The following is a 24,023-nucleotide window of genomic DNA, read 5'->3' as shown; positions in this document are numbered from 1 at the left end:
CTCAAGATGACATAAGCACAAGGATGATCAGCAGAGATTATCAGTTCACTCTTATAAAATTTCTTGAACCAAAATGATATAATTTCTCAAAACCAGGTCAGATGAGCACATAGCAACAAGAAAACAGACTTGGCGACTGGAATTACAGTTTGCACAAATCGCAGCTCAGAAAATATGAAAGTCTTATTTATGTATACAATCAATAATATTCTTAATAATTGCTAAAGACAAAGAAATATCACATCAACATGAATTTAAATGTTGCTGTTAAGGAAAAGCTCATCACATTAGCTCATCACATTAAAAGCATAAAACCAATAACACTCCCAAGAAATGTAACTATAACAGCCCAGCTATGATGAATCCTGATAAAACCAAAAATTAATGTGCACAAGAGTTGGTTTAGTCAGTCTGGTGCTGTATGTGCAGTCTTTAGTAGCCACAACATGATGTTTCTGGTGTGCATAATTAACCTCCTAGGACCTGGCGTCCACATACAGTGGGGCAAAAAAGTATTTAGTCAGCCACCGATTGTGCAAGTTCCCCCACCTAAAATGATGACAGAGGTCAGTAATTTGCACCAGAGGTACACTTCAACTGTGAGAGACAGAATGTGAAAAAAAAAATCCATGAATCCACATGGTAGGATTTGTAAAGAATTTATTCGTAAATCAGGGTGGAAAATAAGTATTTGGTCAATAACAAAAATACAACTCAATACTTTGTAACATAACCTTTGTTGGCAATAACAGAGGTCAAACGTTTACTATAGGTCTTTACCAGGTTTGCACACACAGTAGCTGGTATTTTGGCCCATTCCTCCATGCAGATCTTCTCGAGAGCAGTGATGTTTTGGGGCTGTCGCCGAGCAACACGGACTTTCAACTCCCGCCACAGATTTTCTATGGGGTTGAGGTCTGGAGACTGGCTAGGCCACTCCAGGACTTTCAAATGCTTCTTACGGAGCCACTCCTTTGTTGCCCGGGCGGTGTGTTTTGGATCATTGTCATGTTGGAAGACCCAGCCTCGTTTCATCTTCAAAGTTCTCACTGATGGAAGGAGGTTTTGGCTCAAAATCTCACGATACATGGCCCCATTCGTTCTGTCCTTAACACGGATCAGTCGTCCTGTCCCCTTGGCAGAAAAACAGCCCCATAGCATGATGTTTCCACCCCCATGCTTCACAGTAGGTATGGTGTTCTTGGGATGCAACTCAGTATTCTTCTTCCTCCAAACACGACGAGTTGAGTTTATACCAAAAAGTTCTACTTTGGTTTCATCTGACCACATGACATTCTCCCAATCCTCTGCTGTATCATCCATGTGCTCTCTGGCAAACTTCAGACGGGCCTGGACATGCACTGGCTTCAGCAGCGGAACACGTCTGGCACTGCGGGATTTGATTCCCTGCCGTTGTAGTGTGTTACTGATGGTGACCTTTGTTACTTTGGTCCCAGCTCTCTGCAGGTCATTCACCAGGTCCCCCCGTGTGGTTCTGGGATCTTTGCTCACCGTTCTCATGATCATTTTGACCCCACGGGATGAGATCTTGCGTGGAGCCCCAGATCGAGGGAGATTATCAGTGGTCTTGTATGTCTTCCATTTTCTGATGATTGCTCCCACAGTTGATTTTTTCACACCAAGCTGCTTGCCTATTGTAGATTCACTCTTCCCAGTCTGGTGCAGGTCTACAATACTTTTCCTGGTGTCCTTCGAAAGCTCTTTGGTCTTGGCCATGGCGGAGTTTGGAGTCTGACTGTTTGAGGCTGTGGACAGGTGTCTTTTATACAGATGATGAGTTCAAACAGGTGCCATTCATACAGGTAACGAGTGGGGGACAGAAAAGCTTCTTACAGAAGACGTTACAGGTCTGTGAGAGCCAGAGATTTTCCTTGTTTGAGGTGACCAAATACTTATTTTCCACCCTAATTTACGAATAAATTCTTTACAAATCCTACCATGTGAATTCATGGATTTTTTTTTCACATTCTGTCTCTCACAGTTGAAGTGTACCTCTGGTGCAAATTACTGACCTCTGTCATCATTTTGAGTGGGGGAACTTGCACAATCAGTGGCTGACTAAATACTTTTTTGCCCCACTGTATGTGGACATCACATTTTGGGTTATTTAGACCAAAATACTCAATTCTGCTCTACAAGGGCCTGATATCCACTTATGAGGACATTATACTGCTACTGTTCTATCAAAATTTTAAACTAATATCCTCATATGTTGCTCTTATTTTTCATAAAAACAAAAATAAGGTAAAAAAAAATCTGGTGATTCTTTGCTTTTACATTCATCGGGCCCCAATCAGCCCAAATATCAAAGAGAAATTAAAAATGCACGCCGTGGAAGAGTTTGGGTCTTAGGAGGTTAAGCTTTGACAAAGCGCACTACATGGATACTGTACATGTAAGGGTAGACGGCACATTCTGACAAGAATCGTGTATTAATGTGATTAAACACTTATCTAGATCTTGCCAGAGGGGTCACCAGAATACAAAAGGGTGCAGGTGAAGGGGAAAAAAAACTGCCACTTCTCTGCGCAGTGCACCAGCACAAAGATAGAGCCCTTACTCTTAATAGACTTTGTAATCTCAAGGGCATTTGTTTCAGATAAACCTTCTGCTTGAGTAAGATTTTACAAGACACTCAGCTCAGGCACTAGAATCCAACATGTAATATACTAATGAATTTTCTTTTCCTGGAAACGAGGACTGTATTTACTGGTCGCCCACACATATAGACTGCACTTAATTTTTGTGGGAGGATCAAAGGCTTTTCTTTTTGTTTGAAAGAGTGCAAGTGTAAAAATAAAGAATAGAAAAAGACTAAAAGGGAAAAAAAATCATTCTCATTTATCATCAGTTTCCTTTCCCTGTTCATTTCAAACTGTATTTATAATTGTGGATTAAGCAGGTTCTTCATTTCCAGACCTTACAGTTAAAGTTGTACCTTATTGCTTTATGACCTAATATCTTTGGTGCAGTTTATGTTCCTTCTCCTGAAATGACAGCTTTTATTAATTATTCATCAAATGGCTATTTGCTTACATTTCAGATCTTGGGTGATCGGCGCCATCGCCTTGCTATGTCTGCTGGGCCTAACCTGGGCTTTCGGCCTCATGTACGTCAACGAGAGCACAGTGGTGATGGCCTACCTCTTCACTATCTTCAACTCCCTGCAGGGAATGTTCATCTTCATCTTCCACTGTGTGCTGCAGAAGAAGGTCGGCATTTGCGTTCTCTCCCGTATCCAGAAAATAGCACGGTCTCACATTAATTAACTGCATGCACATTGGAATTGATTTCCATAACGAGCATGCTGGAGTGTAGCAAGTTTGGAAAGCGGTGAGCTGCTAGTGCGAACCTGTCTGTGCTTTTGAATTTACAGGTGCGTAAGGAGTACGGGAAGTGCCTGCGTACTCACTGCTGCAGCGGCAAAAGTGTGGACAGCTCCATTGGCTCTGGCAAGGGCACCGCCTCACGTGCTCCGGGACGTTATTCGACGGGATCGCAGGTTAAATAGCATTTTTCACTCCTGTAACTTACCACGTGATATGTTCTTTGGAAAAAAAGGTGAACAGCAAGATGATTTCTTTGTAGTGTATGTGCATGCTGCAGCTAGAGGCGGGAAATGATTTGATCCCGAGTGATACTCAGGATTACGTAAGATTTGAAGAAAGTAGGCAAGCAAAAGAGTAAGTCTGCAATTCGTTTTCACTGGGGCGGATTTAGGCTGCGCATCGGTACAGTGACGTTGAGGAAAGTACTGGCTTCAGCTTTATGGGGAATTTGTTCATGCTTACAAATTCAAATTTGACTGTCTATGCCAGGGTTTGTAAATTCGGTGCATAGATGGTAAGTCTCCTTGTAAAGTAAATTGTTAATGGATTCCACCCACGTTGACGTGAAGTATAGGATGAATTGGCGCGATACGCCGTAGCTGAACATCGTATCCATATCCCAAAGAGTGCGATTTCTTCCAGTGTTCAATTATAAATAGTCCTTAGAGTCAAGCGTGCAGTGGCAACCCACGGTACAAGCTGGATTCCGCACACAGATCAAAGCGTTTAATTATACACAGTGGTTTGACAAGATGGCTCTAACCTCATGCTCAGTCACTTTATATGAGCGAGACAGGAATGGAAACACTCAGAAAGATGTGGTTGTTTATTGCTAACTCCGAGGCTTCGGAATGAATGTGTAATCAGCAGAGCACATTCGAACCCGTCGGCTATGAATGGTTCAAGTTTTTGTCCGTCCAAAAAAAAGGAGAAGAAGAAGAAATGGCACTGTCATTTTCAACCCATCTGTGTCCCTTAGGTCTGGGGACAGAGTCGTGTGCAATATGATAATGAGATCAGCTGTGTCAGTATATGTTGCTGTTTGAATATGTGAGCGATGTGTCATCTCGGCTCGAAACAGACGCCAATTCATGATGTGAAAAATGCTTTAAGCTTTTATAAATAAAAACATGCCCTCGGTTTAAATGTCACACTGCGATGGGGAAGCTCAGCGAGAGATTAGGTGAGGTATAGTGACAGCTGCTCCAATTTTAGTTAAAGCCGGAGTAGGAAGAAATATAGAAAAGGTGGAAGAAAGCATTTAGCATATGAAAAAAGACAGCCAGCGTGCTGAGTAACTTTCCCTTTTATTTTAAGTCCTCCTACCTACATTTTGAGCGTGTGGAGGTATATATGTTTAAATCTAAAAATGCTTCATGTGGGGTTTGAACCAGTTGCTCTATTGTGCTCTAGCTCCCATTACAGGAGGATAGTTTTCTCTTAGATAAGCGATCCCGAACATATTTTGAGCCACAGACCGGTTTAATGTCAGACAATATTTTCATGGATCAGCCTTTAAGGTGTAAATACAACAAAATAAAAGGATACGACCAAGACAAAAACTGTGATATTTTGTAAATATGATAAGAAACGCGAATTCACTGTGTGATTCTGTAACTTTATTAGCAGCGTCCTCCTGAAATGTGCCAACAACACTGAGAGTAACATCCTCCTCTCTGCCCATTAATGCTCTCTGGTCGCTATGTTAACGCGTAAACATTTCTTTCAAAATAAGACACACAACTACAACACGGGGAAAGACCCAGGAAAACCGAGTTAAAGATAAAAACCCTGAAAACCATAAATTTCACACCTGAGCCTCAACTCAGTACCGGTCCGGGGCCCGGGGGTTGGGGACCGCTGTCTTAGACCTTTGAACTGCATTATTTTTTCAGGGATTTCAGGGATTTGAACCAGCCTTCCATTTATGGTTACACAATGAGTCTGTATTTAAAAATATTTTCCATCACTTATGAAAATCAAGAATTCACCATGGGTAAAATTAAAGGACTGAGTGAATAATCAAACCAAATTAAAACTTTAGTCAGATTGCATTTAGTACCCAAATTATTTTTAAGTGGACCATAATAAGCTCTGCTTTAACTGGAAACTGTTCCACACACAAGTCTAGTAGTAGTAGTAAATCATCAAAATGAACAAGATTCATTTAATTAAAAATTTGCAGTCGGCCGCATCGATTAGTTAGATTTATAGGGTTAGGGCCCTGTAACTCACATCCAGTCACAGGTCCCCTAAGGGAAGTGCAGATGGAGGCTTGACTTGTTATTGGTGCACTGGTGAAGGGGTGAACCAGTGATGGGGTAAAGGCTGCAGTAAAAGCAGACAGATGAAAGGCGTAATGTTGTTAAACTCGATGAATGGATTACTGGGAGGATAATTTCCTCCTGAGAAGTCTGGCTAACTTGGAGTCTTGCTTAAAATGTATTATATACAGATGTGACAGATTAAAGGAAAAACCCATGACCCTTGAAATCCGTTGGTCTGATAAGTATGAAAACTATGTTAACTGAATTTTTAACCTTCAGTTAAAAAAATCTCAAACCAATCAATCCCGTGTCTGGGAATTTCAGGGTCATTTAGACCACTTTTTTCACCAGCAATGTTAAAGCAGAAGGGTGTTCATTGTCCCCAGGAGAGTTTCACACATGCACATAATCAATACCAAGGTGCATTGAAGCTGTTCTGGCCACATGTGGTGGAAAAACTCCTTAGTAAGGCTCCAATAACACAGGCCTAGAGACCGTTTGGCAACTTCAGCATGCTCTTGTGCATTCTTTGGTAGCTACTAGATTGCCAGTGTCACCTATAATTTGCACAGAGGACACAGACAGAGTGGAAATTGCTCACCTTCAAAGTAAAGGCCGTCCCTCAGTGCTGCAACCAACACGGATCAGAAGGTGGACCTTTTATTTTAAAGGTTGCTCAGTGAGCGGTTGGCAAGTGTCTGTACACAAGTTGGCGATTTCCATAAAAGACGCCAACTACAGGTAACTGTAGCAATCTGCCAGAGCAATCGCAAGGAGGTTTTTTCGTGTAGCACCAAACATCTCTTTGTGGCCAATTTCACCTGCTGCAACCAGCTGCCAACTGATTGAGGAATGCATATTTTTTTCATATGTTGCCACGGGTTACCAAACAGCCTTTATCCCTTTTTTCCCTACATTTGACAACCAAGCCTTGTTTCGGCCTGGTTAAGTATACCATCACAAATGTATATTTTTAAAAACAACAATTTTTTTTATACTTTAATCAGAAAACTCTCAAATGTTCTGCACACAGGATAGAAAGGACTCTTTTCTATGGTTAGATGCACTCCCTTAGCTTGTGCAATAGCCCACGGGACTGTGATAATTAACCAGGATGAACTCTGTTGGATTGAGCCCTTTCCAACCCAAGATACAGACTCAAGAGAGCTTGACTGATGACTTTATTATTGATTTAACCTATCATAGTGCTAATGCTCATTTTTAATTGGAGGTTACTTATCCCTACAGCTGACATGTTTCAGGGTTAAATACTAGATTCGAAAGCCGATAGCATCTCTTTTTCTTCATATCTCAGCCGTTATTGAGCTGTGAAGAATATGAGTGCACGCTTGAGGAAATATGCTGAAAGCCTGAGACTTTTCACTCGTCCTCCATGTGCAGACTTCTATTTTTTTCCCCCAGAGTGAATATTTTTATAAGGTGAAATGTTATTTTTCTCCGCAGAGCCGCATCCGTCGAATGTGGAACGACACGGTCAGAAAACAGTCCGAGTCCTCTTTTATGACCGGGGACATCAACAGCTCTGCATCGCTCAACAGAGGTATTTGTTTCCGCAGCACATCTTTTCTTGAGTGATTCAATACACCAGCCTTCACCTCAGAATTTATGACTGTGACTGAGAAACTTTTTTATTTTTTTTCTCTCTCTCTCTCTCTCTCACAAAAGCAACGCTATTTTTCTCAAATTGCGTTTGGACTTGCATTCCTCTTAATAATGACACGAGGGCTTTGCAGAATTAAAAGCCTCTTTAAAGCTTTCAGCTGCAAACCTCAATCCAGCTGTAAAAAGTCAAGGCAAATCACTCATTTCACAGCAATTTTCCTCACATACTGCGAAATAATTAAAAACGCCAAGTGAAATATGCATCTCCCCCACCCTACTTGGCTGTTAATTATTACCAAATACCACAGCAAGGTTTACAATGTAAGAAATCACGAAAATGAAAACTCCTGCCAATAGAGCTGCAAATTCTTACCTGTTGAAGTGACAGATTGAAAGGATAAATGCTTCACCGCTGCAGAAAATTGTTTATTATGTCTTATTTTGAAGTACAAACCAACCGTTTTCTATCGTTTTGTTAGGAAAAGTAACACTAAATAGATTAGGTGGTAGAGAGAATAGCAGGTTCTAGGTAAATCATGCATTTCATCACATTTAATTCATTTGATGAGTGTGCAATAAAGGATATATTGAACACCCCGCCCATTCTGCCTGTAAAAGCCTTGAGTGAGAAACCAGGAAAAGTGCTTACTGAAAAACCTAAAAATCAATTGGCTGGGAGCTTCTCTCATATATATGTGACTAAAGAGTTTCCATATAATTCATTGACAGACAGAGTAAACTTTGGAGTCTCTCAGGTTAATGGGAGAAAATGCTGCGCTCGCTGGCATCCCTCCCCGACATCTCTTGACGCGAGTGCCACACCGCTCACTCTCTAAATTCGCTCTGGGCGTCTGCTCGCATAGACGCTAATGCACACTTACAATGATGGATTAATGTTCGACACGGGGAGGAAGTGTCATGATCTCAATAATTAGGTGCTCGGCTTAGCACCGTCAACAGACGCAGCTTTTATCAATAGTGGGGAGGCTGAAACGGGGCAGGACTGAAAGAAAAGCCTGCATGGATCTCCTGTAAATATATGTTAAAATAAAAAGAGGTAAAAATTATACGTTCATTTCAATCCCCCCGGCCTTCTCACAAGGCTCGATCTGATTGAGAAAACACTCACATGAGCTAAAGAGCATGCTGGGAAGTGTGTTCTTCCATCCCACGTGTTATAAGAAACAGATGCAAATAGAATTTGCATTTCTCCGAGGCTGCTCCCGTGTTGTTATTAAGGAATTATATGTTGAGGAGCGAATATTCCTAGCTGTTTTGTGCTCTGAATTCTTCTTCCCCCCCGAAACTCCTTGTGTGTGAGAGAGTGAGCCTGCAGCTGACGCTCTGACTGTGATCATCTCGAGAGCGGAGTCATGCAATCATCTTGATAGCTTTGCATGTTCAATTTATCCCAGCATTCAAGATTATTTCTGCACAATCAGTGTGATTCTTTCTTTTTTTTGGGGGGGGCAAATTGTCCAATTCAAACACAGGCACAGTCAGTGGGGGATCTGTCATTGGGAGAATTCAAGAGGGGGGCTGGTGTTTATGGAATACTCTGTAATTAGGGCAAGCAGCAACAGCAACATCAAATTACAGGTTTTTTTCTTGTTTTAAAAATCTAAACATCCAGATTCCCAGGCAAAATGATAACGTGGCTAATTAATACTCAAAAAAGTAGGAATAATGCTGAAAGATGAGACCAACGCAGCGGCACTATAGTGCTTTTAAATTTCATTAAGCATAGTCTTTAGACATAAAAAGTACAAGTGCAATTAGAACGCCATAAAAAAAAAAAGAAGTCTAACTTTTAAGAGGAAGGGGAGAGTCACGGGGTACTATAAAAACCTTTCCCCAGTGGTGTGACAGATTCAGAGCGTTGGAAAAAGAACAGTACACTCTGCCGGAGGATCTAATTACGGTGTACTCGCACCTCAGATAAAAGATGTTTACCCGCTCTGGCACAGTGCATACAGGAGGCGCGCGCATGTAACGCCCTCACAAGTCTTAAATTCGGCTCCTTTAAAAATAATAGCCTCATACGTTGACGTGGAGAGAGAAGGAAAAAAAGAAAATCAACGACTTGTAAACAGGAAATGAATGCGCCTGAGAAGTATTTTCAGCATACTTGATATCCCGCATAATGTATTCAGACACTTGGATTTTTTTTTTTTAACCATCAGCTACTGTAAGAAAAACAAACATTACTGAATCTGCAGCATTCGTGTTTGAGATTGCAGCCTTCAAATCTGCAGCTAATCACCGGGCTCAGACTGTGAAGGTTGCTTTGGTGCGGTAGTATGTGGATGGGAAACTGATGAGTCATTTGGGCCAGATCCTGGCAGCAAGAATCTGAAGACAAGCGCTGCATAAATAGAAAATGAGCCTCTGTTCTGTTTCCGTGGAAGAGGCGAGGCTGATGCAAAGTAATGACCGTCTTCACTATAGAGAGGACATATCGCTTCATTCAAAGGTTATTTCGGCAACTGCGCAAAGAGAATGAGCAAGTATTGAACTTTGCTCTTTGGAGAAAAGGAAATATTAGACCACTTCATCTCATAAGATTGGCAATGCCAGAAGTAATAATAATGGTGCAGGCCCCGGCTGTTGGTAGGCTTCCTTCGTACTGCTGCACCTGTCAAGCTTCCCATTTTCACACAGCATGCAATTTACAGCGCTAATAGTCAGGGCTCTGCCTCTTGAAATTCTTTTTTTTTTAAGGTAGACAAAAGCAGGCCTATCATTTCTTTTCAGCAGCAGTTAACTTCATTTCCAATGCTATGTCAGAGAGTGTAAACTTCCCGCAATTGAGCACAACAGCAGAGCTGAGGCGCTAAAGTAGCTAAACTCAGGCCGAACTTCCACACAGGCAGGACAACAACAACAAAGCTGTGAATAGATCTTATTTTTAACTAGCGTTGTAACAATTTCCCAAATCCATGGTTCCGTTTATACCCAGGCTTATTTTTTGTTGTGTTTTTAAGCGTGTGAAAAAGGGAGAGAATTCTTTTTATTATTTTTTTTTAAAGGCTCGATGATGTTTGGATCATTATTTTCCAGTTCAATATTTACCTGAAGGGTCTTTAAAAATGTAAACACACGTAAGCGTTTCAGGCATCCTTGGTCGTGCATTTCATTCACTTTAAACGGAGCAGAGTTCTTGCATTGTTGAACTGAATTGTGGATCTGATGCTTTGCTTTGCTTGTGATGAGTTGATAAAAGTTCATGTATATAACGCTTACTGCCAATTGAAGCTGCTACCTGCTCTTGGTGAGTGACATAGGGTTGGGTAGTACATGTTAGAGCAGCCAATCCCAAAGGTGGTGGGGGACCTGTGCCATGAACCTATTTGTTCATGTGAGACACTGGGACTGTTGTGGAGGGCCCACCGATAAGCTTATAAAGTTAAAATTAATATCGAGCAGATTGTTTCAGCTTATTGGTGCATCCACAACAGTCCCAGTCTCTCAAATTGGGAAAACTAATTGCCCACCCCTGTATTGGAATGTCACCCAGTCTGGAATGTCCGCCAGCGACCAATGCTCAACTTGAAAGCAATGCGGGATGAGTGAATCACTCCCTGTCTGGATGCTCCTTTATAGTTCAACAATGCTAATTAGCTTAAGTATCACGAGAACATGGCTAATTAGCATATCATGAACACACGTTACCAAATCTGTTATCAGCCTACAAACAAACAAAAAAACTAAAGCAAAAACAGAGCTTTGCTAACATGCAAGTAGCTAGTAGCTCAGCTAAGCTAGGCTAACATACCAGTAGCTTTTAGCTAGCAGCTCAGTTACAGGGATGAAGCAATCCTTCCTTTTTTACTCCATGGCTGTCAGATAAAACCTCTTCCTGGGACTGTGTTTACTTCCCAGGCTTCTGCACTTATACATCTTTCTCTTCAACCTTATATCATACTTCTAGTAGTAATGTAATGTGAGCTCAAGCAGTAAAAAGACTCTCAGTGGAGTCGGCTCGAGGGCCATCGTGAAATTGGCGGATGGGACAGCGAGAGAAGAATGTGGACAGCTGTACTGCATATTCAGCTCCAGTCTGAGAAGCAATACACCCCTGCTTTTAAAAGAAATATGCAGCTTTAGCTGTGTCCCCTAGGCCGCATCCTTCAGAGGACCTGGCCTTCGCGGTCTGCGTGGCCTGTGTGATCTCTTGATTAATCGAGCAGATATTTGAAGTTTACACAGCTACATTCTCGCCTGAAAATATCTTAAAAATTCATTTTGTGACCAAGAAAGAGTAATAAAACTAAGTAGCTGCCGCCATTGTTGGAAACTGGAATTGGCTGGGCCGCACTATTAATTCTGGGATAGGTTGGGCCATGAAGGATACACCCGACTCATCCTTCAAATCCAGGAAAACGAAAGACGTATTTGTTGGCCGCATTTGGAGCAGCCTTCGAATTGGGACAGCCTTCGTCTCCTAGCTCTGACGTAATTGGCCTTCAAATGTGGCCTCTGAAGGACCTGGCCTAGGAGTTGAGACACACCTATGACATTCCTAACATTAATATTGGGGGTAAAAAAAGTAATTAGTAATGCAGTTTCCTAAAACACCCTCAGACAGGTGCGTGCCCTCTGTGTTGTCCTGTTTGAGTCCAGAGACGTACCAATACCTGTGCTGTTGGCCATGTCGGTTCTCCTTTGGAAAGTTTACCTGTATACTGCCTGAATGTGGAGCACGAAAAAGGGCTTAAAGCTAATGGCCGACATTAACGGTACAATTAATACACTTTCCATTAGCCTCGTCAGTTCTGCCACTTTCATGTAGCAAAACCTCCCTCACATTAATGACCATATGATCATTTGGATGTTAATGGCTGTCACTGCTCAGCTGCATCTGCCCAACTGATATGTATGTTCTCTCTGTTTCTGTCTATATCTCAATTTATCTACCCACCTACCTTTTTCCTGTCTCCTTTTTTCCTGTCTCACTCTGTCTTTCTCTGGCTGCTCCAGGGGCTATGGCTAACCATCTTATACCTAATGCACTCCTACGTCCTCATGGCACTAACAATCCCTATAATACATTGCTTGGGGAATCGGCAGTCTATAACAACCCTCTGGGCATGTACAACACACAAGGTGTGCAAGCTTCTTTCATTCTTTAACATTGTGGCTAGGGCAGTGTTTTTTTTTTTTTTCATGTCTGAGCCTGGAGGTACTCTAGGGGGCACATCTTTGTTCCCATCCCAAAACAAAAAGCAACTTTATGATTGGACTATTAAAAGTAATGCACTAAGCTGAAATCCCAGCAGTCGCCTTGAGAGTTTTAACAGGGCTTTAATTTAGAAACAAAAAAAAACAACAACACTGCCCTTGCTGTCTTTGTGTTAGCTTTGAACAAGCTATAGCTTTATCATAAAAATCCTACAGGTTTGTTTTGCTGTGGGATTTTTCAGTGGTGTTGCATCTTGGCTTGTGTTCAGAGCCGTGCTATTCGATTACATAAGTTGCACTCACTCGTGGCTGTTTGGCCAAACACACAGTGTAAAAATGAGGAAATCCTCTGAAATCAAGAGTAGGCGCCTATAGGGAGCCAGATACAACACCAGTCATTTATTTTAAATGTGCTCCTGTGTTGTCAGTGAAGCTCGTGTGTGCTTTGTCTCAATGTTTTCTTGTTTTGTTTTTTTGTTTTAGCTTTTAGCATTGCATTCTCGTGAACACCGCTGTTAGATTCTCAGACACTGTTGTTTTGTGATAAATGTCGCTGAGGCAAGCAAGAATTTAAAAATGCAAATCGCCGGTGCTACATAACAGAGCAGTTTGAAGGAAAAATTCAGAGGTTACAGTTCATTTGTTTCTTTAGCTGTAATTTACGGTGGCCCTGAAAGGCCAAATGGACTGCAACCTAGGAAAACACCAGCAATAAGAAAAACGCTGTAAAAGCACACAAAACACAATGGAAATAGGAAAAGCAGAAATAGGAAAAAACAGATTTCCAAAAGCACAAGGGAAGTGTTTCTGGGGAGACAAAAACCCAACGGACCAGCTGCAGGAACCAAAATATGCTAAGTATTGCGCTGGGTGACACTTAAAAGAAGTGGAGGATCTATCGGTTTTATGAGGAAAGAAAAGATGAGAGGTAAGTGTGTTAGCCTAACTATTAGCCTAAAAATCAGCCATCAGCATTACATGAATCATGAGAATAAAACACACCTAGCATGTTTTGGTTCCTGCAACTGGTCCGTCGGGTTATTGTCTCCCCAGAAACACTTCTCTTGTGATTTTGGAAATCTGTTTTTTCCTATTTCCATTTTTTCTATTTCTGTTGTGTTTTGTGTGCTTTTGCAGTGTTTTTCTTATTGCTGGTGTTTTCTTAAGTTGCAGTCCATTTGGCCTCTCAGGGCCACCGTAGAAATAGCTATTTAGCACTTCATTTCAAACTTGGTAACTGTCATAATTACTCATTCATATGTTCAAATGTAGATTTTCAACTCAACATAGATTCAGTCTACTTATTGTGATTTAAAAACAAAAAAACAAAAAACATTTTCAGTATCGCAGATATTAAAGCATTCCAAGTATTAGAGCTGGGTATTAGAAACCGGCAAGCTATCGTGGGTCAGTATGACTATCGAAATGCTATTTTATTTTCTCTCTGCAGAGCTATTCCAGCTCTCAGCAACTCAATATGTGTTTGCTGTAACTTTGCGAGTCTGTAAAACTGGGAAAACTCAAGTTAAAAAACAACAACAACAACAAAGAACCTCAGAGAGCTTTGATCAGCTGATAATTTATGTATGAAATACAAAGTGCTTACATTGGAGGTTGTGATGGAGGGCTATGACTCACTTACACTGCCATAGATGAGGAAGAGTAAGACTGCTAATGCATCAAAAGATTTATCTGTCTATTTGACACTAAAGTACCGTATCTGTGTTTTACCCAAGGATTCCATCTTTTTTTCTCTTTCTCTCTCTCTCTCTTGCTATATATATATATATATATATATATATATATATATTTGTCTGTTATGAGATATGTTCAGGTTCTTTGTGTGGGTGCACAGAATTTGCATGAGGGTTAAAACAATCTATTGCATTGCAGAAACATTTTCTTGATGAGTCATCAGCATACTATATGTGCGTTTTCCTCTTTCTACCTGTCACTGTTATGCTTACTGTGTTTTCTTTTCTTCTTTCCTTTCCCTCATGCTGTCCCTAAAAGAGCCCTACAGAGAGACAAGTATGGGAGTCAAACTAAACATTGCTTATCAAATGTAATTGACTTTGGCTTTGCTTTCTTTTCACTCGATGCTGACAAAGGGGTAATGAAAACAATGTCATTCCCTTTGGAAGCAATACAATTCTCTTTGTGACAAAGGCCCCTCACCTTGACAAGAATGCCAGTTAAATTGGTTTGAATCGCATCCCGAGTTCCACTGCTTACAGACATTTACACTACTTGGTGTAGTTTCAAAAAAGACAAGAGAGAGACTTCTTCCACTCACATGTCCTAGGCCTATTTGATATCACAGCCTGAATAAGTGAAGCCAGTTACAGCTAACATTAAGAGTCACCTCAACGCTTGAAAAGGCACGTCGATATAAATTGATCTGTGATCTTTAATAGAACGCCGTGCCTTCGTTCGTGCACCTTTTATTTGATTATACCAAAAACGTACATAGATATATATTTAGATTTTTTTACGAGGCTAATTTCCTTCTTAGAAGTCTGAGACGTGCATCTTGTCAAATTTTCAAGAGGTCAGACTGCGAGCTTGACACTTTAACGAGCTGGATGGCCTTGTCTGAGGTAGTTTGAATTATCTTCAAATATATGCTTTGATGTTGATAGCATGGACTTGGCTAACTGATAAAGCTATGAAAGCTTCATGTCCATGCAATAGAAAGAGCAGAAAGCCTCCTTCCTTCCAGTGTGGCTTTACTTTGAAGTATCAGTTGTGTTCACATTGATAAAACATATCAATATATACCCACCCCGCCTATGCATTTTTACAATGTTGTTTCTAAATGCTCACATGGGACAATATGGTTGGGATCCAAATTCTACAACTGGTGTTCCGGTTTGTGTTTCACTTTTAAGAGTTAATTGCATGGCTTCGATGTGTCCGTTGTCTCTGCCTGCACGCGTTTTGTGCTTTTGTGCCGTGCTCGAAGTTTGGTGCTGTCTGGTATCGCACATGTATCAATGTCTTCATCACTGCCATCATTTAATTGTTGATTTCCATGAAAATGAAGTAAGTCTTGGTATTGAATACAATTTTTAAAAGAAGGTAAGTGTGAGCTCATAGGATTTTACTGTAAACTGTGTGCTTTAATTAAAAATGCTAATCCAGGCCTTTACGTCCGAGTGCATTTCATAGAACTGGGAGGGTTGGTGATTTGATGGCTGCTGATAAAAACAGCATTTATGTCTCACAAGAGTTCACTGTTCTCATTCAGCTGCTATATCCCTACTCATCTTTGTCATTCCAGAGGGAATCCTGAACAATGCCCGGGATACAAGTGTCATGGATACTCTACCACTGAATGGTAACCATGGCAACAGTTATAGCATTGCCAGCGCTGAGTACATGAGTGACTGCGTCCAGATCATTGATCGGGGCTATAACCACAAGGAGACGACCCTGGAAAAGAAGATCCTAAAAGAGCTCACCTCCAATTACATCCCCTCCTACCTCAACAATTCCCACGAGCGCTCAAGCGAGCAGAATCGGAACCTCATGAATAAGCTGGTCAATAATGTTAGCAATGGCGGCAAGGACGGCGGCTACGGGATGGGCTTGGGCGTAGGGATGGGCATGAATGTCGCGCTGGGCCTTGATGACCATTCCACCTTTGTCCCCCACCACGACGAAGGCCTCGGTTTGGAGTTGATACGCGAGGAGTCGAACGCCCCGCTGTTGCCGCAGAGGCCGCCCCCATCCCTGCAGGCGGTGGACAACCTTCACAATCACCTCCACCAGTCGGCACCCCCACCCCCACCCCTGCCGCTGCCGCACCACCCCTTCTCGTCCGCCAGCGCTTCCTCCTCGTCTCGAAGGAGGATCCCCCAGGAGAACAGCGAAAGCTTCTTCCCTTTACTCACCAACGAGCACACTGAGGACGAAGGCTCGTCGCCCAGCCACAGCCACCAGAGAGACTCCCTCTACACCAGCATGCCCATGCTGCCCGGCCTGCCCAACGTGTCCGGAGAATCGGCAGATGGCTCCAAGGATGGCGGCGACGCCAAGAGCCCGGAGGCCAGCTCGGACGACGTTTACTACAAAAGCATGCCCAACTTGGGCTCACGTAACCACCTCCATCAGCTGCATTCCTACTACCAGCTAGGGCGGGGCAGTAGTGATGGCTTCATTGTTCCCCCCAACAGAGAGGATCTATCTCCAGAAGAGGCCCAGCAGGAGCCCTCGCACCTAGTCACCAGCCTATAGGCCCGAACCCCCTCCCACCCGTGCCCATTGTATTCTCGCAGTCCTCTACTCTTCCCCCGTGTGCCCTTGGTCCATCAGTCGTTGGAAGTGGTAGCCTTTATTCTCTTTATTCTGTGTCCCGAAGACTGAGGCGGAGGAAGGAACTGTACCCTCGCTGTTACCGACCATAAGCAGGATAATAATTGCTACGAATGCGGTGGTGGGGGGCGTCGTCGGCAGTTAATATGTGACTCTATTTAGTTAGACACTGCAGAAGGTTGATGTTGTGCCCCCTCTCCTCCACTCGTCGCCCCCAACCCACACACCGAACACCCCACAACACCACATCCACCCCGTCCCCTCCCAAACCCTGTGTGGTTTGCCGTGTTTTGTCTCGTTGTGAAAAGAGACAATTACTCACACAGGATTTTTAGGTCTCAGAGATATAGTGTTGACAGTCTACAGGAACTGCATACCCCTAAAGTTTGAAACTGAAGACTTCACCAGAATTAAAACGAAACAAAAAAAAAAAGAAAAAAAAGACTATTTTATTATACTTCTGTATCTATATTGACTTTTTGAGAGATTTTTTTCCTCTTTGGTGAGTTGCAGCACATTTTGTTTGCTGAAGTGTCCCTTCAATGAAAAAAAAAAGACAAAAACCACACATATACGCACACACACATTTTGGACAGTTACCATAAAGGAATTATTGATTGTATGCTTTTAAGCATAACTGTTCTTTTTTTTGTTGTTGTTTGTTTTTGTTTCTTTCTTTGATTTTACTGTAATTCCAGTTGTTAAAAGAGGGAGAAAAAAACTAATAAGAGAATTGCGAGATATTTCTATGTAACTGTACAGATAACTAGCATTGCACATAATAGTATGCTTTTTTTCCCGTTCCAAGCGAACCCTTTTGTCTCTGTAAATGTAGTGATTAGGAGCAATTTTGTTCTCTTGTGCTGGCCCTTCTGGGCTTTTGGTGCCAGTCTGTTTTTTTTCTTTCTCTTTTATCACTTTCTGAGAAATGACCATCGAAATAGGAGCAAAATTACACAAAAAATACCACAAGAACACACTTATCGTGCCGCATTTTCGTGAACCGTATTCACCTTTCTTTTTCAGGTCTGTTTTTTTTTTATTATTATTATTTCCGCCTGGTTCGTTTTCTCTTTCGTTTTCTTTTTTTTTTTTACTGTGTAGATAGCAGAGCTCTGATTCACAGATTGTCAAGGAGACAGAATCAGTCCAATTTAATCACGAGGTGTCCCTCAGAAAGTTTATAGTGCATCCTGCATCTATATTGGCATTCAGAAAACGCTTGTGCTTCTCAGAAAGAGAACAAATTGAACCTTGATGAGCACTAGACACTTGTGCAAAAAAAACAAAGAAAGATGGCTGTTTTACTTATTAAAGAAAGAGCTTTTGAAGTGAGAAAAACTGGAAGTGTTTTTCTTTTTCTTCCTCAAGGAGAAAATCTATTTATTTATTTGTTAAATAAACAGTAATAAAGGATGGGAGCAAGTTTAGCAGCAAAAATAAGTTTTTCTTATTGGCTATAATTATGGCTTCTTATTTATTCTTTTTTTTTGTATTGGTTTCCGAGTTGAATGACCTCATAACTAATATTTGTTGTAACAGTGAAACTTGTTTGCCAACAAATAAATTACTGATTAAGATTTATCATGTAGCTATGACAAAAGTGCTGGTGTTTTGTCTGAGTCCCGGGACACTTTTGTATGGATAACAGCCGAAGACCTCCAAATAACGGAACGATCGAGTCTTTTCTTACTTCTGAGTTCGTATTCGTCATTAGCCCTCTGTCCATTTTAGTGCCAAGTCAGTTTTGGCCCCGGCAACAGTGGATGTGCTCTGTATGCTCTGGTCTGCTTTATAATAGAAGCAGTGGTTTCATAAGCTGTAATAAATATTTCAATATCATTGCTGTTGTAACCAATGGATTCTTTACAGATACGGTGTGCTTGATGTGATATTGATAAGCTGCGCTGGAGTTGTGAGAGTAAAGTGGACCGCAGACCGCTTGAAAACAAGTGAGCAGCCTTACCTCTGAGTAACAGTAGCAACTGAAGGCAGTCGATGTTTATACACTTATTGGACAGGATTTGTTGGTTGGACTTTACTAAGAGCTTTTTTGTATTAAAAAAGAAACAAAAAGGCAAAAAACCCTTAATGACCGTCTAGTCAACCTTAGCTTGTTTTATATTTGATTTTAAAGGTTAAGCAACTCTTACCTGAACTTGTGGCATTATTATGAGATCATAGAGCAGAGTGACATCTGTGAGATCACACATAGAGCACAAAGACAAAGCACAATTAAGGCTGAGCATTTATACTGAGGCAGTAGGACATTAGGTAATGGCAGGATGCTTACATGTGCGTTGATGACTCATGCACTCACTTTGATAGGTACACCTTGCTTTTATCGATTCAAACCCTCTTTTTGCCTTCAGTGCTGCCTTAATTCTTCATGCCACAGATTCAGCAAGCTGCTAGAAACCTTTCTCAGAGTTTTTTGCCCATATTGACACAATAGCATCACACAGTTGGTACAGATATGTTTGCCGAACATCCATCACACCAGTCTTTCATTTCAACACATCCCAAAGATGCTCTATTCCATTGGAGTACAGGGAACTCATTGTTCTGATCATGAAACCAGTTTAAGATTATTTGACATGGTGTGTTATCCTGCTGGAAGCAGCCACCAAGCAGCTATAGGTACACTTTGTTCATAAAGGCATGGACATGGCAACAGTCAGGTAGGCTGTGGCATTTAAATAAATCTCAGCTGATACTTTGGAGCCCAAAGTGCAGAGAAAATATCCCCCACACCGTTACACCACCAACAACCTGAAACGCTGATACGTAGCAGGATGGGTCCGTGCTTTCATGCTGTTTACACCAAATTCTGACTCTGGGACTCTTCAGACCAGGCATCGTTAATTTTGGTGAGCTTGTGTGAATTGTAGCCTCTTTTTCCTCGTCTTAACTGATAGGAGAGGCAGACAGTGCGGTCTTCTGCAGCTGTAGCTAATCTGCTTCAGGGTTCGATGTTTTTGTGCTTTCAGAAATGCTCCTCTGCATACCTTGGTTCTAACATGTGGTTACTTGAGTTACTGTTGTCTTTCTCTCCGCTACAAGCAGTCTTGCCAGTCTCCTCTGTTCACTGGGATCAACATTTTTTTTTCACTGGATGTTTTCTCTTTTTCGGACTTTTCTCTGTACTCTAAAGAAGGTTGTGTGGGAAAAATCCCTGACGATCAGCAGTTTCTGAAATTCTCAGACCAGCCCGTCTGCCACCAACAACAAGTCACTTAAATCATCTTTCTTCCCTATTTGGATGCTCGATTTGAACTTCAGCAAGGAAATGTGCATCTTTTTAGGCCTATGAGTCACATTTATTTGCTAACATGTAGCTAACTGTAGCTTTATAACAAAAAAAAATCAAAAATGGTCGTCTGGTGCAACGAAATCTCATATTTTTAACATTCTGAAGGCATTTTCTTCAGTTTGAGCTCGCAGTTGCATATTGTGGGACCTACTGTTTCCCCCTCTAGTCAGAGATGGCTTTCAGAGTATGACTGTAGCCTTCAAGTGTCTGAAAAGTGAAGCCAATACGGAGATGCATTCTTACTGATGGCTAGCAGTGGATGATTCATCTTATTTAAAAACAGAAGTCTGGTTTTATGGATGTCTATGAGAAGATGGACTCAATGGACACTTACTTGAGTTCATGATCTATATTGTTAGCTTCAGGTTTGACCAAATACAAAGGTTTATTTTTTCCCCAGTACAGTCAAAAATTAAAGTAGGGGATTCTTTAGGGAGGACCTAAAATCCAGTTGACAAGTTGCTATATGTGTCCCTTCTCAGAGATTTCCATCTCTGGCTTGTCACATCTGGTTTCAAAACACCAGGATGACGATAGCGATAGCTTCCCCACAGGATTTCACCAACCAGTGGATGATGACAGGTGGTTACATCTATACCTGAAATGGCCACTGTTCATCCAGACAACATAACAGTGCTTTCTTTGGGTCCTCAGCAATACACACACTCCAAGTGTGACGAAATACTTGTTAGGTAAAGTGATGGGCAAACAAACATACAGCCGTTCCTTTGCTTATCAGATCAGATGATTGGGTGTAGTGAAAATGGTGTTGCTCATAGTGACTCACTTAGAGGATTATTACCCAGCTCTGCAGTTTTGGTCATTTTCTTCTTCAGAAAAACTCTGCTGTGCTGCAGCAAACAGCACACCAAGAGTTAAGAACTAGCTTTTGAAAGCAGCAGAGCCATTAGTTACTAAAAAGCCACACTTTCCCTCGAGATTCGGTTAACACCTATAAGTAAATATTGGACTTACATTAGCTGGCCTAAAACACAACTCCTAATGGATGTTAATGGCTCTGTGTGTGCTGCTTGTGTATAGGTGGTGTGCTTGCAGCTTGTTTCGTGTGACAAAACAAACAAATGTTAGCATCAGATAAAAACATACCACAAGAGGAAACTGAAACCTGTCGGAGTGTGTCAAAGAACTGAATGATGCTTTGATATTGATCAGATTTTTAGCTACAACATGCGGGAAAGTGGGATGTTTTAAGGCCGTGGAGCGATTATTGACCACGCTGGGGATAAACTATTCAGAAACATGCATCTCCCATGCACTGTCGGCTTATCGGTTTTTGACACTTAGCTTGTTAGCTAACATAAACAAATGTTTTCGATTGTTTCTACTTACATGAAGAATTTCACTCTTTCACATTAAACAAATATGTAGAAACATCCTGTCTCAGAGTGATCCTGACAATTAAGGATGAATTTACTATTTCTAGGTTGGACTGCTGTTATTCGGTATTCATCATTAACGCCTTGAAAAGCCTTCAGTTGATCCAAAATGCTGCACCGAGAGCACTGACAGGGATAATAAAGAGAGAGCATATCTCTCCTATATTGGTTTCTCTTCATTGGCTGTCTGTTGAATCCAGAGTCTAATTAAAATTCTTTCTCCTCACATACAAGGTCTTGAATAATCAGGCCCCGTCTTATACCAAAGCCCTCATAGCATGCTTCCTAGGATATTTAAAAGCAGAATGGGAGGCTTTCAGGCTCCTCTTCAGGGGGAACCAGCTCCCAGTTTGGAGAGGCAGATAGACCGACCTCACTATTTTTAAGGTTATGCTTAAAAGATTTTGAAAAAGCTTATAGTTAGGACTGGATCACATGACCCTGAATCCTTCCTTGCAATAGGCCTAGGCTGCTGGGGGCTTCCCATGATCCCCTGATATGACTGTTGGTGTTGTTTTTTAATTCATTCACTTATTTTCAGTCTCCATGTATTTATACACCATTCTCCATATAATCAATAGTAATCATTCGTGTTTTGTCCTGTCTTACTACCCTCATCCCGAACTGGTGGTGGCTGCTCCTCCCTGAGCCTGGTTCTGCTGGAGGTTTCTTCCTGTTAAAAGGAAGATTTTCCTTCCCGCTGTTGCCACGTGCTTACTCATAGAAGGTCGTTTGATGAGTTTTTTTCTATATTACTGTAGGGTGTTTACCATCAGAGATGGGCAGTAACACGTTACTTGTAACGCGATTACTTTTTTCAAGTAACGAGTAAAGTAAGGGATTACTATTGCAAAAACAGTAATTAGATTACCGTTACTTTCCCGTAGGAACGCTGCGTTACTAAAACCGTGATTTTTTTGCGAGAATGTCTCATGACAGTGACGTAAGCGAGTGCGCTGTTAGTGACAACAGCTGTGTGCAGATCAACAGTGGATCACATATCGATTGTGGGAGAGAGTGTGAGCGTGCAGCGTTTAAAGCGTGGAAGCACTGACCTTACTTTGAGTTTGATTCCATAAAAAGTGACAAAAACATTAGCGTCCGTTGTGCGTGGGAAGAAAACTTCTTTTTATAGCGAAAAAAACCCCCTAAACTTCCAAGCAAGCACCGAGTGCGCAACGACGTGATGGGAAACTCAGAGAAACTCGAGGATTCTTCCACTGACCGCAGCACACCTGCACCAGGGTAAACCTCCGCCTACCGCAGTCCTGCTTTACAGGTGAAAATAGAGCAACAGGACCTCTAGTCTTTGACTTTATTTATTTTCTGCTGTGTTTTACTTGCATCTATTTGAAAGACTGAGTGTAAACACAAAAAAATATTTTATTTTATGTGCTGGAATGTGCAGAAAATAGGTTTAAATGTTAAACTAATTTATTCCAGTCAGAGAATGTTGCATATAATTAAATTTTTGCTTGATGCATAAAGTTAAAAGATTAAAACTAATAAAACAAGTTAAAAAAAGAGACTTTTCCATTTGATTACATTTTGTATGATGGATTATGCAGAAAAAGTAGAATTGGGCTGAAAGATCTATCACTTTATCACCTCTTCAGGTTGTAAATCGTGTTTTTAAAAAGTAACTAAGTAACTAAGTAATTAATTACTTTTGAAAATAAGTAATCAGTAAAGTAACGGGATTACTTTTTTGGGGAAGTAATCAGTAATTAGTTACTGATTACTTTTTTCAAGTAACTTGACCAACACTGGTTACCATACAATATAAAGCTACTTAAGGTGACTTTTTTTGTGAATTGGTGCTATATAAAGAAATAAAACTGCACTAAACTGAAAAATGTTAGCTTGTTGCAGTAAATGTACAACATCCTTTTATCCCTTATTTAATTCAGCTCTCTTGGCAGGGCTGGTTTGTGGATGCCTACAGTTTTATGTGGCTCAGTTGGTTACAGCGGTTAGCTAAACCAGTCAGTGTGTTGGAAAAGTAAAGGGTAAAAATAAGGAGACAAACAGGTGCATCCAGCAGCAGACGCTGATAATGATTAAAGTTTCATTTTTCAATATAAAGAGGCATTTGATTGAATGTTCATACTGAAAGCAAAACTTAATGCACATTCTAATATATTCTTTCACTGGACTATTTACAAACAGACAGGTGACTTTGTGAACATTAAATTAAGACTTAGATCATTTGCAGATTCTGTAGAATAATTGATTAAACCAAACCTAAAGATTGTATAACTACAGTTATTAACAGATTCTTCAAATGCAAGTTTTTGGAGCTGAAGACATTCCCACTGGGGTAATGAACTCATTAAATTACCATGTGATAAACAGACCAAGGCTTATTTCTGTCTCACCATGTGTGCTTATTATATTTTACTCTGTCCTGCATGTAAAGTAGCTGTTGCAGGGAGACTGTGGGGGGGAGATCAGCCTATTTTCACAGAGCTGGAACTGTGATGGATGGCTGAGTCATTGTGAGAAATTGCCAAAGATGTGGCGCTCCTCTTATTACAGCCAGGATCTCGGGTCGCAAGATAAAGGATGAAGGGGG

General features: G+C 41.2%; 1 protein-coding gene across 14 annotated transcripts in view; it reads left to right on the top strand.

Moving 5' to 3' along the window:
- LOC147335858 (adhesion G protein-coupled receptor L3) overlaps window positions 1-18,573 on the top strand; it is a 264,385-nt gene extending 245,812 nt beyond the window's left edge. For 5 of the 14 annotated variants that reach the window (XM_086283022.1, XM_086283038.1, XM_086283013.1 and 2 more), the window contains 6 exons: window positions 3,065-3,233; window positions 3,398-3,523; window positions 7,082-7,178; window positions 12,221-12,346; window positions 14,435-14,452; window positions 15,705-18,573. In XM_086283022.1, coding sequence (XP_086139148.1) covers window positions 3,065-3,233; window positions 3,398-3,523; window positions 7,082-7,178; window positions 12,221-12,346; window positions 14,435-14,452; window positions 15,705-16,660 — 1,492 coding nt within the window. In that variant the 3' untranslated portion in view covers window positions 16,661-18,573. Of the gene's footprint in view, window positions 1-3,064; window positions 3,234-3,397; window positions 3,524-7,081; window positions 7,179-12,220; window positions 12,347-14,434; window positions 14,487-15,704 lie in introns of all 14 variants that reach the window. The other 9 variants (XM_086283097.1, XM_086283088.1, XM_086283029.1 and 6 more) reach the window with 5 other exon arrangements.
- The last annotated feature ends 5,450 nt before the right edge of the window (window positions 18,574-24,023 follow it).

This window comes from Aulonocara sp. 'chitande type north' Nkhata Bay, linkage group LG3 (assembly GCF_057382095.1).
Source record: "Aulonocara sp. 'chitande type north' Nkhata Bay isolate Kocher_YH1m ecotype deep benthic linkage group LG3, A_spYH_male_GT1.1, whole genome shotgun sequence".
Lineage (NCBI taxonomy): Eukaryota > Metazoa > Chordata > Actinopteri > Cichliformes > Cichlidae > Aulonocara > Aulonocara sp. 'chitande type north' Nkhata Bay.
This window is presented reverse-complemented; position numbering and strand designations above follow the sequence as displayed.